General features: G+C 34.2%; 1 protein-coding gene across 1 annotated transcript in view; it reads left to right on the forward strand.

The window, feature by feature from the left end:
- Positions 1 to 19905, forward strand: part of LOC100014474 (uncharacterized) — a 46239-nt gene extending 26334 nt beyond the window's left edge. Inside the window, exons 11-14 of the mRNA XM_056793275.1 lie at positions 8025 to 10559; positions 18536 to 18638; positions 19438 to 19534; positions 19755 to 19905. Of these exons, the coding sequence (XP_056649253.1) occupies positions 8025 to 8126 (102 nt within the window). The 3' untranslated portion in view covers positions 8127 to 10559; positions 18536 to 18638; positions 19438 to 19534; positions 19755 to 19905. The remainder of the gene's footprint in view (positions 1 to 8024; positions 10560 to 18535; positions 18639 to 19437; positions 19535 to 19754) is intronic.

The raw sequence follows: 19905 nt of genomic DNA on the forward strand, positions 1-19905 counted from the left end.
ATGGGATGAAATCACCCATAAAATGAAAGCAAATAGGAGAGTGGATTAGGATCCAAAATCCTACCATATGTTGTCTACAAGAAACATACCTGAGGCGAGTAGATACTCACAAGGTTAGAATCAAAGATTGGAGCAAAACCTGTTGGGCCTCAAGTGATAGAAAGAAGGCAGGAGTTGCAATCATGATATCTGACAAAGCCAAAGTAAAAATAGATCTGATTAAAAGGGATAAGGAAGGTAAATACATCCTGATAAAAGGGAGTATAGACAATGAGGAAATATCACTAATCAACAAGTATGCACCAAATGGTATAGCATCCAAATTTCCAAAGGAGAAACTAGTGGAATTGAAGGAGGTAATAGATAGTAAAACTGTACTAGTGGGAGACTTGAATCTACCACTATCAAATTTAGATAAACCAAATAAAAAATAAATAAGAAAGAGATAAAAGATGTGGATGAAATCTTAGAAAAATTAGGGTTAATATGTCTATGGAGAAAAATAAATAGGTACAGAAAGGAATACATCTTCTTTTCAGAAGCACATGGTACATTCACAAAGATTGACCATATACTAGATTATAAAAACATGGCAAACAAAAGCAGAAAAGCAGAAATAATAAATGCAAACTTTTCAGACCATAATGAAATAAAAATAATGATCAGGGACTTCCGGTCAAGATGGCTGCTTAGAGAAAGCTAAAGTTCAGATCTCCAGAAAACCCTTCCCGACCGATCTCAAACTATAAGCTCCTAAGGCGACGAAATTCAAAACGATCAACAGCATAGACCCTGGGACTCCTCCTCCTGGACCTGGACCTGGATCAAAAGGTACAGCCCCCCTCAAAAGCCAGAACCCGAGATCACTTGGACCTAAGTGGTAGGAGCGCAGAGTCCAAGACTCTGGGAAGCCGCAGCCCCGCCCCTCTCAGAGAGCAGGGTCGTCTGAACAACAACCCTCAGGGCCTTCTATCCAAGTCCCAGTGAAAGTCACTGCCCTCGGAGCTCCCCCCGCAGAGAGCAGGCTTGTCTGAAACAACAGCAACCCTCAGGGTGGGCAAGACAGCCTCACGGGCTGGATCCTCCTATCCAAGTCTCAGTGAAAGTTACTGCCCTCGGAGCTCCGGGGAAGCTGCAGCCCATCCCTCCACAGGCCGACGAAACAGCCTCACGGCCAGCTATTCTGAAGGCAACTTCCGGAAAACAACCCAACCCAGAGAGCCGGGGGAGAGTGTGGCCTCCTGGTCCGACCTTTCCATTCCAGTTCCAGTGAGGCATATACATTTTAACCCAGGGAAAGCTCATAGAACCGACAATCTGCCCAGGACTAAAGCCTCTGAACACCAGACAGAGATAAGAAAAACTAATCCTCCACATTCAGAGATGGCAAACTCCACAGAAGCACAGAAGCCCCAAAATACCAAGAAAAATAAGAAGAAAGGGGCAACTTTGGAAACATTCTATGGAGCCAAAATACAAAATACAGAGCAGATAGAAGATGATATACAAGAAAATGCTCCAAAATCTTCCAAAGCAAATGGAAACTCTCCACAAACCCATGAAGAATTTGAATCAGAAATGACCAAAAAGATGGAAGCCTTCTGGGAGGAAAAGTTGGAAATAATGCAAAAGAAACTCAAGCATCTACAAAACCAGTGTGATGAAACTGAAAAGGAAAACCAGGCTTTAAAGGCCAGAATCAGGCAGCTGGAAGACAACGATCGTGTAAAAGAGCAAGAATTAATAAAGCAAAGCCAAAATACCAAGAAATTAGAAGAGAACATAAAATATCTCACCAACAAGATGACAGATCTGGAAAATAGAAGGAGAAGAGATAATTTAAGAATAATTGGACTCCCAGAAAAGCCAGAAATAAACACTAAACTGGACATGGTGATACAAGATATAATCAAAGAAAATTGCCCAGAGATTCTAGAACAAGGGGGCAATACAGCCACTGACAGAGCTCACAGAACACCTTCTAAACTAAACCCCCAAAAGACAATTCCCAGGAATGTAATTGCCAAATTCCAAAGCTACCAAACAAAAGAAAAAATCGCCAGAAAAAGACAATTTAGATATAAAGGAATGCCAATCAGGGTCACACAAGACCTTGCAAGTTCTACTCTGAATGATCGTAAGGCATGGAACATGATCTTCATAAAGGCAAGAGAGCTGGGTCTCCAACCAAGAATCAGCTACCCAGCAAAACTGACTATATACTTCTAAGGGAAAGTATGGGCATTCAACAAAATAGAAGACTTCCAACTTTTTGCAAAGAAAAGACCAGAGCTCTCTGGAAAGTTTGATACCGAAAATCAAAGAGCAAGGAATACCTGAAAAGGTAAATATTAAGGAAAGGGGAAAAATGTTATCTTCTTCTTTTACGCAAACTCTCTTCTATAAGGACTACATTTATATCAATCTAGGTATACTAATATGTGGGGAAAATGTAATGTATAAATAGGGGGTAAAGAAAGTCCAAATAGAATAATCATTCTCACACAAAGATTCACATGGGAAGGGGAGGGGAAGAAAATTCCTATAAGAAGGAGAGGAAGGGGGGGGTTACTTAAACCTCAATCTCAGGGAAATCAACTCTGAGAGGGAAAAACATCCAGATCCATTAGGATCTTGAATTCTATCTTACCCAACAAGGGTAGGGAGAAGGGAAAACCAAGGGGGGGAGGGAGAGAGGGAGAACAAAAAGGGAAGGAAAGAGAGGGGGGAGGGGAGGGAACAAAAAGGGAGGGACTAAAAAGGGAAACATCAAGGGAGGGGACAAGGGGGACTGATTCAAAGTAAATCACTGGACTAAAAGGTAGAGCCGAAGAAGAAAAGGTTAGAATTAGGGAAGGCTATCAAAATGCCAGGGAGTCTACAAATGACAATCATAACTTTGAACGTGAATGGGATGAACTCACCCATAAAATGTAGACGATTAGCAGAATGGATTAGAATTCAAAACCCTACCATATGTTGTCTTCAAGAAACACACATGAGGCGGGTTGACACCCACAAGGTCAGAATTAAAGGATGGAGTAAGACCTTCTGGGCCTCAACTGATAGAAAGAAGGCAGGAGTGGTAATCATGATATCTGATAAAGCCAAAGCAAAAATAGACCTGATCAAAAGGGATAGGGAAGGTAATTATATTTTGTTAAAAGGGACTCTAGACAATGAGGAAATCTCATTAATCAACATGTATGCACCAAATAATATAGCACCCAAATTTCTAATGGAGAAACTAGGAAAATTGAAGGAAGAAATAGACAATAAAACCATACTAGTGGGAGACTTAAACCAACCATTATCAAATTTAGATAAATCAAATCCAAAAATAAATAAGAAAGAGGTAAAAGAAGTGAATGAAATCTTAGAAAAATTAGAATTAATAGACATATGGAGAAAAATAAATAGGGATAAAAAGGAATACACCTTCTTCTCAGCACCACATGGCACATTCACAAAAATTGACCATACATTAGGTCACAGAAACATGGCACACAAATGCAGAAAAGCAGAAATAATGAATGCAGCCTTCTCAGATCACAAGGAAATAAAAATAATGATTAGTAATGGTACATGGAAAACCAAATCTAAAACCAATTGGAAATTAAACAATATGATACTCCAAAACCCTTTAGTTAAAGAAGAAATCATAGAAACAATTAATAATTTCATCGAGGAAAATGACAATGGCGAAACATCCTTTCAAACCTTTTGGGATGCAGCCAAAGCGGTAATCAGAGGTAAATTCATATCCCTGAATGCTTATATTAACAAACAAGGGAGAGCAGAGATCAATCAATTGGAAATGCAAATGAAAAAACTCGAAAGCGATCAAATTAAAACCCCCCAGCAGAAAACCAAACTAGAAATCCTAAAAATTAAGGGAGAAATTAATAAAATCGAAAGTGATAGAACTATTGATTTAATAAATAAGACAAGAAGCTGGTACTTTGAAAAAACAAACAAAATAGACAAAGTACTGATCAATCTAATTAAAAAAAGGAAGGAAGAAAAGCAAATTAACAGCATTAAAGATGAAAAGGGGGACAGCACCTTCAATGAAGAGGAAATTAAGGCAATCATTAGAAATTACTTTGCCCAATTATGGTGATGGAATACTATTGTGCTAAAAGGAATAATAAAGTGGAGGAGTTCCATGGAGACTGGAACAACCTCCAGGAAGTGATGCAGAGCGAGAGGAGCAGAACCAGGAGAACATTGTACACAGAGACTAATGCACTGTGGTATAATCGAACGTAATGGACTTCTCCATAAATGGTGGTGTAATGTCCCTGAACAATTTGCAGGGATCCAGGAGAAAAAAAACACCATTCATAAGCAAAGCATAAACTATGGGAGTGGAAACAACGAGGAAAAGCAACTGCCTGAATACAGAGGTTGAGGGGACATGACAGAGGAGAGACTCTAAATGAACACTCTAATGCAAATACTATCAACAAAGGAATGGGTTCAAATCAAGAAAACATCTAATGCCCAGTGGACTTACGCGTCGGCTATGGGGGATGGGGGGGTTGGGGGGGAGTAAAAGAAAATGATCTATGTCTTTAACGAATAATGCTTGGAAATGATCAAATAAAATATATTTTAAAAAAATAATGATCAGTAAAGGTATGTGGAGAGCCAAATCAAAAATTATTTGGAAATTACATAATATCATTCTCCAAAATTGGCTAGAGAATAAATCATCAAAACAATAATTTCATTGAAGAAAATGACAATGATGAGATATCCTTTAAAAATCTATGGGATGCAGCCAAATCAGGATTCAGGGGGAAATTTATATCTTTGAGTTCATATGTTAACAAATTAAGGAGGGTAGAGGTCAATGAATTGGACATGCAAATCAAAAAACTTGAAAGTGAACAAATTAAAAATCCCTAGAACAAAACTAAATTAGAGATCCTAAAAATTAAGGGAGAAATAATAAAAGTGAAAGTGAAAGAACTATTGTACTAATGTAAAACTAGAAACTGCTATTTTGAAAAAAAAAACAAACAAAATAGACAAACTACTGGTCAATCTAATAAAAAAAAAGGAAAGAAGAAAAACAAGGTAATAGTGGAGATGAAAAGGGAGACCACACCTCCAGTGAAGAGGAAATGAAGGCAATCATTAAAAACTCTATTGCCCAATTATATGGCAAAAAAATATGCTAATCTAGGTGATATAGATGAATGTTTACAAAAATATAAATTGCCTAGATTAACATAAGAAGAAATAGAATTCTTAAATAATCCCATATCAGAAAAAGAAATTGAACAAGCCATCAAAGATCTCCTTAAGAAAAACATCCCCAGGGCCTGATGAATTAACAAGGGAATTCTATCAAACATCAAAGAAAATTTCAAAGTTCATTTGGAGAAGAACAAAAGATCAAGGATATCCAGGGAAATAATGAAAAAAAAAATCACAAAGCAAGGTGGCCTTTGTAGTACCAGATCTCAAACTATGGTGGCCTTTGTAGTACCAGATCTCAAACTATACTATAAAGCAGTGGTCATCAAAACAATTTGGTAATGGCTAAGAGGCAGAAAGGAGGATCAGTGGAATAGACTGGGGATAAGTGACCACAGCAAGAAAGTCTATGACAAGCCCAAACATCATAGCTTTTGGGACAAAATGTAAAATAAATAATTTTGATTCCATCAAATTAAAAAAGTATTGTACAAACAAAACCAATGCAACCAAAATTAGAAGGGAAGTAACAAATTGGGAAACAATCTTCATAACAAAATCTCTGACAAAGGTCTAATTACTCAAATTGACAAAGAAGTAAATCAATTGTCCAAAAAAATCAAGCCATTCTACAATTAATAAATGAGCAAGGGACATGAATAGGCAATTTTCAGTCAAAGGAATCAAAACTATTAATAAGCACATGAAACAGTGTTCTAAATCTCTAATAATCAGAGAAATCCAAATCAAAACAACTCACCTCATACCTAGAAGATTGGCTAACATGACAGCAAAAGAAAGTAATGAATGATGGGGAGAGGGGGTGTGGAAAAGTTGGGATATTTGCATTGCTGGTAGACTTGTGAATTGATCCAACCATTCTGGAGGGCCATTTGGAACTATGCCCAAAAGGGGCTAAAAGACTGTCTGCCCTTTGATCCAGCCATAACACTGCTGGGTTTGTACCTCAAAGAGATAATAAGGAAAAAGACATGTACACGAATATTCGTAGCTTCACTCTTTTTGGTGGCAAAAAATTGGAAAATGAGGGGATGCCCTTCAGTTGGGGAATGGCTGAACAAATTATGGTATATGTTGGTGATGGAATTACTATTGTGCTCAAAGGAATAATAAAATAGAGGAATTCCATGGGAACTGGAAGAGCCTCCAAGAAGTAATGCAGAGTGAAAGGAGCAGAACCAGGAGAACATTGTACACAGAGACTGATACACTGTGGTACAATTGAATGTAATGGATTTTTCCATTAGTGGCAATGCAGTGATCCTGAAGAACCCAGAGGGGTCTATGAGAAAGAACACTATTCGCATTCAGAAGAAAAACTGTGGGAGTAGAAACACCGAAGAAAAACAACTGCTTGATTACATGGGTCTAGGGGGATATGTTTGGGGATGTAGACCATAAAGGAACATCCTAGTGCAAACAACAGCAGCATGGAAACAGGTTATGATCAAGAACACATGTAATACCCAGTGGAATTGCGCATCAGCAATGGGAAGGGCGGCCAGGGTGAGGGGAGGGAGGGATAGTATATGATTTTTGTAACCAAGGATTAATGTTTGAAATTGACCAAATTAAAAAATAAATGAAATGAAATGAAATGAAAAAAAGAAAAAAGAGTATGTGAGGCCACATTTGAATTAAGGACTTTTTAAAAAATTTAATTTATTTAGTCAATTTTTAGAACATTATTCCTTGGTTACAAGAATTATATTCTTTCCCTCCCTGCCCTCTCCCTACCCTTCCTGAATCTGTTGCTCAATTTCATTGGGTATTACATGTATCCTTGATCAGAACCAATTTCTATGTTGTTGGTGTTTGCATTATGATGATCATTTAGAGTCTACCTCCCCAGCCATATCTGAGTTAAGGACCTCTTGTTTCTAGGCCTAGCTCTCAATTTGCTAAGCCACCCTTCATTCTTTTTTAGAACTCTGTGCATTAAAAAAAAAAAAAAACCCACTGGTAACCAGGAAAGCAGTTTTGTAATTTTTGAACAGTCAGATTAATTTCACTGAAACAGATTAAAAAACATTAATCATGGAAAATGGCAAAATTTCATTTCATTTATAGTAAATAGAATCTCATATTTTATAAGGCCTAAATTGCAAATCCTCGTTAGTATGATACCTTTGTCTTTGACTAGAGATACTTGATCCATGAAATATGATAACTTACTAGACAAAAAAAAAATTCTACTTAGATTCATTTATTTCCAAAGAGAATAGAATTTTGAGGGTTTTTAAAGTCTACTTTCTCTCATAACATGTTTCTAGGATTTTCCTAAAATATAGTATTTGATTTAAGTTCCTTTAAGCTGTAAATGTCTGATATTCTGACCTTTCAATTTTTATTTAATTTTTAATTTTAAAAATAAATTAATAATACATTTAAGTATTGATTGATTTTATTATTCATTCTTTTACTTAAGTAAACAGGTATGTTTTAATTAATTTAATTTAGTTTTCCATTTAATTTTTTTTCAATTTGGGATTGTTTCAATAGCACAAGCATCATTGGACTCCCATCCAGATGAATAACAATTAATACATGAAATCCCAAAACATTTCACAACGGCGAACTATTACGGTAGTTCCTTAATGTATTTTAGGATTGTACGATGTAATTTTTTACTTCATCCAGACCTAGGGAATATTTTTCTATTCTTGGAAAATCTTTGTTCTTTAGAAATGATCCTATAGCAGCATCATTTTCAGGTTCATTATGTAAAGAATTAGAAAATCTATTCATCTGAATAAGTAGATGCAAAATTACACTTTTAATTTTTCTTTCCAAAGGAAATCGAAGTCAACAAGAAGAAAGACCACCGGAAAATACTTAAGGCTATTAAGAAAGTTAGAGATTTTTGGGAAAAAAATCATCATTTCGTCTTATTATAGAAATTGATGGAAAGAAGACACAGAACCTGAAAGATGGCAAAAATGGAAAATGCAATTACTTTTGTTATATTGACTTTTCATCATTTTACTTCTGTTACTTTTGTTATATGAACTTTTAAGGGATTTTACTTCCATGTTACTTTTGTTATATGAACTTTTAAGGGATTTTAGTTCCATGTTACTTTTGTTATATGAACTTTTAATAATTTTATTACTGTTACTTTTGTTATTATTAACTTTTAATTATTTCACTTTCATGTTACATTTGTTATATGAACTTTTAAGGGATTTTACTTCCATGTTATTTTTGTTATTATTAACTTTTAATCATTTCACTTCCATGTTACTTGTTATATGAACTTTTAATCATTTTATTACTGTTACTTTTTTTTATTAATTTTTAATCATTTCACTTTCGTGTTACATTTGTTATATGAACCTTTAAGGGATTTTACTTCCATGTTACTTTTGTTATATGAACTTTTAAAGGATTTTACTTACATGTTACTTTTGTTATATGAACTTTTAAGGGATTTTACTACCATGTTACTTTTGTTATATGAACTTTTAATCATTTTATTACTGTTACTTTTGCTATTATTAACTTTTAATCATTTCACTTTCATGTTACTTTTGTTATATGAACCTTTAGGAATTTTACTTCCATTTTACTTTTGTTATATGCACGTTACTTTTGTTATTGTTAACTTTTAATCATTTCACTTCTATGCTACTTTTTTATATGAACTTTTAAGCATTTTATTACTGTTACTTTTGTTATTATTAACTTTTAATCTTTTCACTTCTATGTTACTTTTGTTATATGAACTTTTAAGGGATTTTACATCCATGTTACTTTTGTTATATGAAGTTTTAAGGATTTTACGTCCATGTTACTTTTGTTATATGAACTTGTAAGGGATTTTACTTCCTTGTTACTTTTGTTTCATGAACCTTTAGGGATTTTACTTCCATGTTACTTTTGTTATATGCACGTTACTTTTGTTATTATTAACTTTTAATCATTTCACTTCTATGTTACTTTTGTTATATCAACTTTTAAGGGATTTTACATCCATGTTACTTTTGTTATATGAACTTTTAAGGAATTTACTTCTATGTTACTTTTGTTATATGAACTTTTAATGGATTTTACTTCCATGTAACTTTTGTTATATGAACGTTTAAGGTATTTTACTTCCATATTACTTTTGTTATATGAACTTTTAAGGAATTTACTTCCATGTTTCTTTTGTTATATGAACTTTTAAGGGATTTTACGTCCATGTTACTTTTGTTATATGAACTTTTAATCATTTTATTACTGTTACTTTTGTTATTATTAACTTTTAATCATTTCACTTTCATGTTACATTTGTTATATGAACTTATATGCATATAAATCTCATATACTCACAGCTTAGCAAAGGACCAGACACATAAAAAGCATTTAATAAAGGTCATTTTTTTCTTTCTATATACACATGACAAGATGTATAAATATATACATACACACATTTATATATGTGTCTCTGTGTGTGTAACTTACATCTATATATACACCTCTATCAAAAAACAGGATACTTTTTTATCAAACCTCTCCTAACATCATTCTAACTGCAAATGGTCTGGTCACTGTAATTTCCCAGTTTTTATGGCACTTTCACTAATTTTGTCTTTGAACATCTTTACTAGTCCATTCTACAAAATTATAATCTCCTTGGAGACAGAATCTGTCTTTTCCCTTTCATATACAATACTACACACAGAGAGTGGTTTCATTTTATAATATTAAGTAGGAAGACTTACTATGAAGTCCTCCTTCTAATGTCCATCCTGGATGTCTAAACCTCACCAAGTCGGTAACATCTTAGTGCTCTGGGAAACTCTCTGCAACTAGAGAGCAATGGAAGTGACACTTTCCTTCAAAAAGTTAATTCTTCACTGGGAGATCTTTTTGCCTTTGAATTCTATCCCTAACCTCATCTACTATGTCTATTCCTATCCCCTTTCCCTTTCCCATCCCCATTTCGACCTCTATACGAATGTCTATCCCTATCCCTAACTTCATGTTAATCCTTAAATCTATTTTGATTATTATTCCCTGACAACCTATTCATGGAATTTGTGTATAAGTATTTTTCATGTATAGTATTAAGGGGTTAATTGGAGAGCAGAGAGGCCAGATAAGTGGCTAGCAGGTACAAATGAGTTATTTATGGAATAGTTATGAATGCTGGAGAAAAAAAGGATTGAATAAATTGAAATTAATAGAATTATTATGGTTGCACAAATTTCAGACTAACAACTTGATAGAGAAACTTAAAAAATACGTGAACATATCTGAAGTGAATATCGGAAATCAGCCTGAGGAGACAGTAAAAGAAGATATAACAACAGGGCAATTATTGGCCGCAGAGGATATCAGTTTAGGTAAGAGTTTGATTCTTGATTAGGCTGAAAGGAATCAATTAGTGTCAAGAAAAGAGGCAGCAGAGGTTATAATGTAAATATGGAATTTTAGCTGATAAACATTCTGTTGGTCTATTAACACAAATATTTTTAATTTTTTAATTGTACAATTTTAATTTTAAATTAAAAAATTTTTTAAAATTAAAAAAAAAATTAAATGTTACATGGAGAAACAATTTTGGACAAGTTTTTTTTTTTTTTTACCATTTTAAAATTCAGATTTGCTACTTACCCTCCTCCCGCTCCCAGACAAGATGATTAATAGGAGAGAGGAGCATATACCCATACTTTCATGTTATACATACTTCCATGTTATTTCTGTCCATAGATGATAGAAGACACCTATCACTCTTACAATATAAATCTCATGAAGGTTATATTATAGGAGCAGATGTCAGGTTTTGATCTGTCCTTAGCTTCTAAAATTCTGTCTTTGGCTACAGACACTATTTTCTTCATGAATCCCTTGCAGTTATCTTGGAGACTTACTTTACTGATAATGGTTTTAGTCCTTCACAGTTGATCATGGCAAAATACTTCTGTTACTATATACATTGTTCTTCTGGTTCTGTTCACTTTTTTCTGAACTCACTCTTTCACTGTTTTTTTATGGTACAATAGTATTTCATTATAACTATATAGAAGAACTTGTTCATTCTTCTCCCACATGATGAATAACCCCATAGTTACCAATTCTTTGCCACTACAAAAAAAGGTGCCAATAATATTTTGGTACAGTTAATTCCTTTTATTCTATCTTTGATCCATTTGGGATACTAAGCCTGTAATGAGACTACCGGCTCAAAGGGTATGCATAGTTGTCTTTGGGTATGGTTCCCTATAGCTCTCAAGAATGGTTGTATCAGTTCATAGTTCCACCAACAGCATATCAGTGTTTCATTTTTCCCATGTCTCCTCCAACATTTATCATTTAAGTCAGTTTAGCTAATATGAATGTTAAGAAGACATATCTCAGAATTGTTTTAATTTAACTTTCTCTCATCAGTAGTGATTTGGAGCATTTGTTCCTATAACTGAATAATTTTAATCTCTTCCTCTGAGAACTGCCTGTTGATATCTATTTCTTGATTGGGGAATGTTTTGTATTCTTATAAATTTGACTTGGTTCTCTATATATTTGAGAAATGAGGCTTTAGTCAGATACTTTATATAACCCCTCCCCCCCCATTGGTTGTTTCCTAGATTTGTTGTTTCCTTTCTCATTGGTTTTATTTCAGTAAAATCTTTTAAATTTAATTAAATTAAAATACTTTTTTAAATTAAGTAAGCCATGATTTATATATTTGATTTATTTTTTCAGAAAACCAAATTTTTTTCTTATTTGTTAGTTCTATAGTTTTATTTCAATTTATTCATATCTCCCTTGATTTTCAGGATTTCCAAATTGCCGTTTAATTATGGGTTTTTAATTTGTTTTTTTATAGTTTTTTTACTTGCCTAACCAATTAATTGATGTTCTGTTTCTTTATTTTATTAATATAAGCTATGAGATATGAATTTCCTTCTAAGTAGTGCTTGGCTACATCCCATAAATTTTGTTTGCATTCCATAAATGTTGTTAATGAAATTGTTATTTGTTTCTATGATTTAATCTTTGATCCATTTGCTCTTTAGGAAAAGATTGTTTCTAATTCTAAAAATTAGTTTCTAATTTATTTTTAGTCTTCTGCATTTTGTGTCACTTTTCTAGCATTCTGGTCTGAAAAGTATGGATTTAATATTTCTGTTTCTTAACATTTGGATGTGAGGCTTTTATGACCACTTATGTGGTTGATTTTTGTGAAAGTCACACATATTGCTGAGAAAAAGTGCTTTCCTTTCTATTTCCCTTCAGTTTTCTCCAGAGGTCTATCATGTCTGGGTTTTCTAAAGTTCTCTTTACCTTCTTAACTTCTTTCTTGTTTATTTTCTGTTTGGATTTATCTACTTTTGACAGGGGAAGGTTGAGATATTCCCCACTAGTAATATTCTTATTTTATTTTTCCTTCTGTAACTTCATTAATTCTTCCTTTATGAATATGGATGCTATGACATTTGATACATAAATGTTTAATAATGATATAATTTTCATTATCTATCAAACCTTTTATCATTATGATATTTCTTTCCTTATTTCCTTTGATCAGATCAGTCTTTGCTTTTGATTTCTCTGAAATCAGATTTGCTATCCTGGCTTTTATTACTTTATTTGAGGCATAGTATATGCTACTCCAGCCTCTTTTATTCTGTGTGTGTTGTGTCCATGTTTTAAATGTATTTCTTGTGGGCAGAATAATGTGGTGTTCTGGTGTTTAAACAACTCTGCTATCCTTTTCTGTTTTATGTGTAAGTTCAGTCCATTCACATCCACATTCCATATTACTAATTGTGTTTTCATGCATCTTATTTTCCTTGTTTATTCTTCTCTTTCTCTCTTTTCAGCCTTTCCATGTTCATAGATGTTTTGTTATTGACTATCACCTCCCCCAATTCAACCCTCCTTTTTTGTTCACCCTCAACCCCTTATTCTCTCTAACCTCCTACTTCCCTATAGGGTAAGAAGAGTTTCTACAGATGAATATGGCTGTTATTTCCTTTTTGAGCTAGTTCTGATGAGAGTAAGGTCCAATCAGAGTTAAAGCACATCTCCTCCACTGGATTTGCTGTTTATGTGCCTGTTAAGGAGAAATAGTTTGCCTCCTTCTAGATCTCCTTTTCTCTCTTCTCCATTTATTCCTCTTTCCCATTCCCTCCCTTTTAATATCATCCCATCTTATTTAGCTTCCTTTCTTTGATGCATACCCCTTTTATTGCTCCAATATTAAGTATTTTAGATACTTTAATCTTAAGTATTATTTTCAATATTAAGTATTTTAGATTCTTTAGCTTTAGCTTGCCTTTGAACTATTATAGATGTCTTAATTATTTCAATGATCATCTTGCCAGGTATGAATGAAGTCAATTCAACTTTCGCAAAACTATCAAGTATTATTCCTCTCTTGAGTTTTGAATTTAGTCATCAAATTTTGTTTTCAACTTTTTTGCATGAGAAAAGTCCAAATTTCTCTATTTCATTAAAGAGCAGTTGTTACCTTTTGGAAGTTTAATCTTGGTTTTACTCGGTGTATAATTCTAGGTTGCAGTCCTTTGAATCTTTGCTTTTCAGAATGTCATATTCTGTGCCTTCCAGTCCTTTAATGTAAAAACTGCTATGTCCTGGAGAATCCTGACTATGGCTCCTCAATATTTAAAATGTTTCCTTCTGGCAGCTTCTACTACTTTTTCTGTGGCCTGGGAGTTCTGGAATTTGGTTATAGTAGTACTGGGGTATTTTATTTTGGGTTCTCTTTCAGGAAGAGATTGGTGGATTCTCTCTATTTCTATTTCCCCCTCTTGTTTGAGGATATCGTAATATTCCCTGAGGACTTCTTAAAATATGAAATTCAGGATTTTCTATTGATCATGGTTTTCAGGTATTCTGATGATCTTCAGATGATTTCTCCTGGGTCTATTTTCTAGGCTGGTCATATTTACAATTGAAGTATTTCAGACTTTCTTCTATTTTTTTTTTTAATTTTGGATTTTGTTTTATTGTTTCTTGCTTATGGATTCATTAACTTCTATCAGTCCAATTCTAATTTTAAGGAGTTTTCTTCCTTGAGTTCTTGGGTTTCCTTTTCCACTTGACTGTCTTTTCTTTAAAGGGTTGTTTCCTTCAGGTTCTGTTTTGTTTGTTTTGGTTTGGGGTTTGTTTTTTTGTTTTGTTTGTTTGTTTGTTGTTGTTGTTGTTGTTTGGTCTCTATTCCCATTTGGTGGATTCAATTAATTAGGAAGTTTTTTTCTTCAATGATTTTTTCCCCCAGCTGTTGAGTTTTTCAATTAATTCCCTTATATTTTTTAACTTCTTCCAGGGATTCTTTTTAAGATCTAAACTCCTTGCCCACTTTCTTTTGAGGCTTCACATGTTTCCTTTATGGCATTGTTGTCCTCTTCTGAGTCCATATATTGATCTTCCTTGTCACTAAAGTACATTTCCCAGGTCAGTTTTTTCTTTTTTTACTTGTTTTTCCATTTTTTTCTTTCCTTTGTAACCATATTTATCTTTTGAGATCCTTCTCTGTTCCTGGAGTAAAAGGGTATATTGTTCTAAGATTACAGAGTACTCTTCTCTGGTATTTGGTGTAGGACTAGCTGCCCTTGTTCCTCGTGGTTTGTCTGTCAAGGAGACAGCAGTACTGGCATGTTCTGGGGAGGTTGGCAACTGTTTCATCCAACTATATTTAGCATAATGACTTACCAGTTCCCCCATTGTTTTGTGGGTTAGTCTGGTCCCCACTATGTTGCTTCACTGCCCCTACCAAGTAGCCTGGGTGGAAAAGGCTCCCTGCTTTGATTTCTACTGCCCCAGGCTTTCCCCCACCACATGTAAGTAAGCAAATTACTTCACTGTAGTTCTAGTTCCCCCTTCTTGCATCCCTGTAACCTCAAGATTCTTTTGCCATTTGGAAGTGGATAGTTCATTGTTAATTCTAGTTCCATCTTTACTCCTTTGGAGTCCCAAGGCTCTGATGTCACATGAGAGTTTGAAGGTTCCTTACCTTCTCTACAGGTATAGAGTGACTCCAGCTGGGTTCCAAGATCTGCCAGTACTATCAGATTGCTCTCTTCTGTTACCTACAGTGAGATGTTGCTCCAACTTTTCTTTGTTTTGAGGCAATTTGTTTTCTTTTGTTTTTGCATTGAGGAAATGGAGTGCCTTTTCTTCCTACATCTTAACTTTCAGCATGCAACTTTTGTCTTCATGCAAAATCTGAATAAAAGTGAAGAGGGCAGTTCTAAAGAGAGGAAGCTGCTGAGGTATCTATATCCATAAATGTACATATTCACATATGTACACACATATACATCCATATATACATATACATATCTATATGTCTGTACATATATGCATGTGTGAGCATAGAATGCCTTCCGCATTTTAAAGATTTTTTTTCATAGACATTGAAAATGTTTTTTTTACCAAGAACTCCTTGATAGCAGAGATTGACTTTTTTGTCTTTTTCTGTATCCTTGGTGCTGTACCTGGAACACTTGAGGCACTTACTAATGATTGTTAACTTATTCAAAACCTAGAATTTATTTTTTTAAGATATATTATCTATATAAAGAAGAATGTGCATTTTTGAAAGACTTTCAAGTTTTTGAACTATAACACTCAAGGATGAGATAGAACATTTTATTATCCCTATTACTACAAGAGGAAACTAAGAATCACAGCTGATGATTACCTTTGGCTTATATGTTTCTGTGCCAAGAATAATCCCATGTGCCTTACCACCAAGTTTATACTCTGCCTGATTATTAGTAAATTTTCTGGGAAAAAGAAACATATAGACATACACACACACATACAGACAAAACACAAATACACATACAAATGGTATCTAGGCTGGTGCAAAAACTGAAGCTAGTGAGCGGGGAAAAGATTGCAAAAACAGAAAATTACTCATAAATTTATAAATTACCTATCAAGATCAACGCTGCCATATTCTTAAGAGATGTGCATTATACAATGTAACATGTATCTGATTTCTTTTAATGTAAAATACTCTCTGTAAGGCATATCATCTTGTTTTATCTTCATGACAACTCTGTGGAGGAGGTTACATAAATATCATTTTCCAGATTTTACGGAAAACAAAAACAGGAAGATTCTGGAAATAAGACACTACTTGTTCACGTACACCCAGCTCGTAAATGGACAAGCCAAGATTCTGTAGAAAGAATGCATTGTAACTTTAAAGATATATTACAGAATCCAAATTGTAAGAAGGAATGGAATACATTCTCTCCCTAGTTAATCTGTGTCACCCTAAGATTTTATTAAGCGTGGGGCTCACTCTAATTCCCTACTTAAACTGAATGTGTAAATTCTAGCTTGAGTCTCTAGCTGACTTTCTAATGAGACTCACCATCACCTTTGTCAGAGTTATGCAGAAAGTGAGGCAGGTCAAGATTCTTTTGAGAAAAGTGAGGTGGGGGAGGATTCAGTCTATTTCGCCTTCTGCAGATTTGACTATACCATTTACTAGCTGTTTGGAACTTTGAACAACTTACTTAACTACTCATGTTCTTTAAATCTCATATGAAAAGTAGTACTGTGAGAACACCAATCTGACCTTTTGGTGTACATAGTTTCAAAGGAGAAATGCTTGGAAAAAATATTGGACAAATTAAATAAAGAAGTATTATATATACATTTACATATACATATACATATATACATATTCTGAAAAGAATGAGTTCCACATACCAACCAGTGAAATTTTCTAAAGAATACAGTTCTTTCAGAACAAAAATGACACAATAGAGAAAAGAGAAATGGATCCTATTTTGACTCTGGCAAAGGCTTAAAAGTACAGGTAAATTTGGAACAACGATTGCCCAGGTGCCAAGAAGAGGAAAAGATCATGAAAAAGTGGTTGGAATGGAACAGAGAGGATATTATAGAACAGAGATGATGTTATAAGCATCAGTGTTTGATATTAATAAACATTTTAATCACTGACATAGATAAAAAATAGATTCCATATGAAATTTGCAAATAATTTGTTTTAGCTTTAATTTTCCCAAACCTAGTACTATGAAAAATATATTTTTGAATGTTTTAAATGAATATTATTTTAGATATATCTGTATCTATCTCTTTCGATCTATATGACTGTCCATCTAAATTTAACTGTTGGCAAATAAGTTAGAGATGGCTTCCTTTCTTAGCTATAGATGTTAGACAACCTATATAGATGTTAGACAACCTATCTATATAGAAGGTTCATTAGAAATCACTTTCTTGGGTGTCATCATTTACCTGAATTTGTCTGGTATTGTGAATATGACAACTTTTGGAGCATCATTGCCATTGCTAACAGTAGGCAATCTGGTTCAGCCTTTTGAGTCTGGGGTGAATGAGTCACAGTGGGAAAGTGGATGATGCACATCAGGGGCTGTTATTTTTTTGGCTGCTGAGTACCATTATTATGGTGATATGTTCAGTTGGTGTTCAGGGAGGGTTAGAACCTCTACTGTGAGAGCTTGCTGATTGCTTTTCAGGGCTGCTTATCCCCGTTTGGTGTCTACCTCTTTCCCAGCTCTTACCTGTGGCTCCAAGCTATAGTTTTCAGCAGCAGCCTGTTAAAACTGTCCAGGCAGATGGGTTAAGCTTGGGTTTATGTCTAACCCTAGCCTTGTGAAGACCTCTCCTGCGAGAACAGATGGATGAGGCAATTTGTTTCAGTAGCCATGAAGGTGGCTGAAGCAAACACTTTCGAGTGCTTAAAACTTGGATGGCTATTAGAGACACTGACATCATTTAGGTGCATTTTCAGTCATCCTGACTTTTGTCTTGCCACAGGATTTAGATGACTCTGGAAGAAAGAGTGAGGCTGACAACTCTGGGCAACTCACTTAAATCCAATTCACACATAAGTTAAGATATTACCCTGTGATGTCACTGGTATTCTTTGAAATGAAGGATCACCACCACCACCACCAATTGATGGAACATATTTTTTATTGACTGAATTATCCTTTTATCTTCTTAAATCTAGCTTTGTTTTAAACTGCCCTTGCAGCTGGCTAATATTTTCTTGTAGATTCCAAATGATCAGTTTTTCAGGAGGAAGCTCAAAAATTATCTATTTAATCCACTCATTTTGTAGGTGAGGAAAATGAAGCCCAGAGAATACATATAGATGACTAGCTCCCCTGCTAAGACTTCAAGTGTCTTGCCTCTAAATCCAATGCTCTATGTTCTTACCTCTGCATGATAATATAGAGGGTCATTAGCAATAGGAATCAATTAAAGGTTGCTGTTGCCTCTGGTTAAACCTAGGAAGAAACTTATACTGTTCTACTCATTGAATTATTCATATTCTTAGATATCACAATTAAAAAAGAACAAGTAGAAGAATTACTAGAACAGGAGATCAGCAGTGGCAAACCTGCAATGGGAAAAGCTCCAATGCAGTTTTCCTGGTTTTGGTAAGAGATATGCTTTTTATAAATGGATAACAAAATTCTTAACAGACAAAATGATTTATTTCTGCTGGATTTTACCCCAATTGGCTACCATTTTGCTGTGTTTTTCCTTTATATAAAAGAACCTCATTATTTCTGTATGGTTTCTCAGTTGTTCACATCTTCCTCAAATGGACTCTGGCATAGAGGTATCCAACTCACAGCCTATGGAGTGGCCCCAAGAGATCCATTTCTTTTTGAGTTTGATAACACCAACATAGAGGAAAAAATATAGGACATAGAGTGTATCTAGGGTCAAATTGGAGCTTTGTCACTTCAACTTGTGTGATTGAGGTTATGTGATTTCTGATCAATACGTTTGAGATTTCTCATCTATATAAAATGAGGGGATGGCACAAGTTGACATCCAGTGTTACTTCCAAATCTACATCAGGGAAACTTCAACTCCTTAAAAGACAAATCATGTATTAGTTGTGTTTAATGTAGAGGAGGAAGCGGTAGAGAGAGATGATACCATGCCACATGGACAAAACTTTTAACTTAATTGACTTCCATTTCTTGTTTGTTTCTTTTTTTTAACATAAAAGTCAAGTTAGGTTATACCTATTCTCTTCGATATATGCCAACATAGACATGTGCCCCATAAAAAACCAAAGTTCCTTTAACATATGGCTTTATCTTTCTCATGGAATTGAAATTTATGAATTTTTATAGTGTGTTTCTCTTTAGGTAACTTTTTGCATCATAATAGAATATATTTTATGCTTTAATTATTTCCCTCTCAAATCTTGGATGATTCTAGCAATGTCCAAGGATACAATTGGAGGAACTTCTTTTGTTTTAAAAAACATGATAAACAAGTAAAGAATGTGCGCAAGCAGGAAGAAACTGACCTAAAGGTAAATTTTCATTATGTGAAATTTGTCATAAAGATTTATGTGCTTATCTCACTTTTAATTTTAATTACTAGGGAATGAGCTTTTAAAATAATCTCTAAGACCCTTTCGCAGTTTTCACTGTCAAGGGTTATATTAACATAGGCCAATCTAAGCTTTTAAATATTGTCTCTCTTGATCTCTAGCTATTTGATGACGCCTCTGCTTCTTTTATACCCCAAAGCTGCTGGTGTCTGACTGGACAGAAACTCAAGTTGGCCATTGGTTAAAGAGTATTGGAATGAAAAAATATATCCGGAAATTTGATTATAAAAGTGTAAAAAGTCAAGAACTTCTTGAATTAGACAATGATGCATTAAAAGTAAGCTTCAGAA

Source organism: Monodelphis domestica, chromosome 4 (assembly GCF_027887165.1).
Source record: "Monodelphis domestica isolate mMonDom1 chromosome 4, mMonDom1.pri, whole genome shotgun sequence".
Lineage (NCBI taxonomy): Eukaryota > Metazoa > Chordata > Mammalia > Didelphimorphia > Didelphidae > Monodelphis > Monodelphis domestica.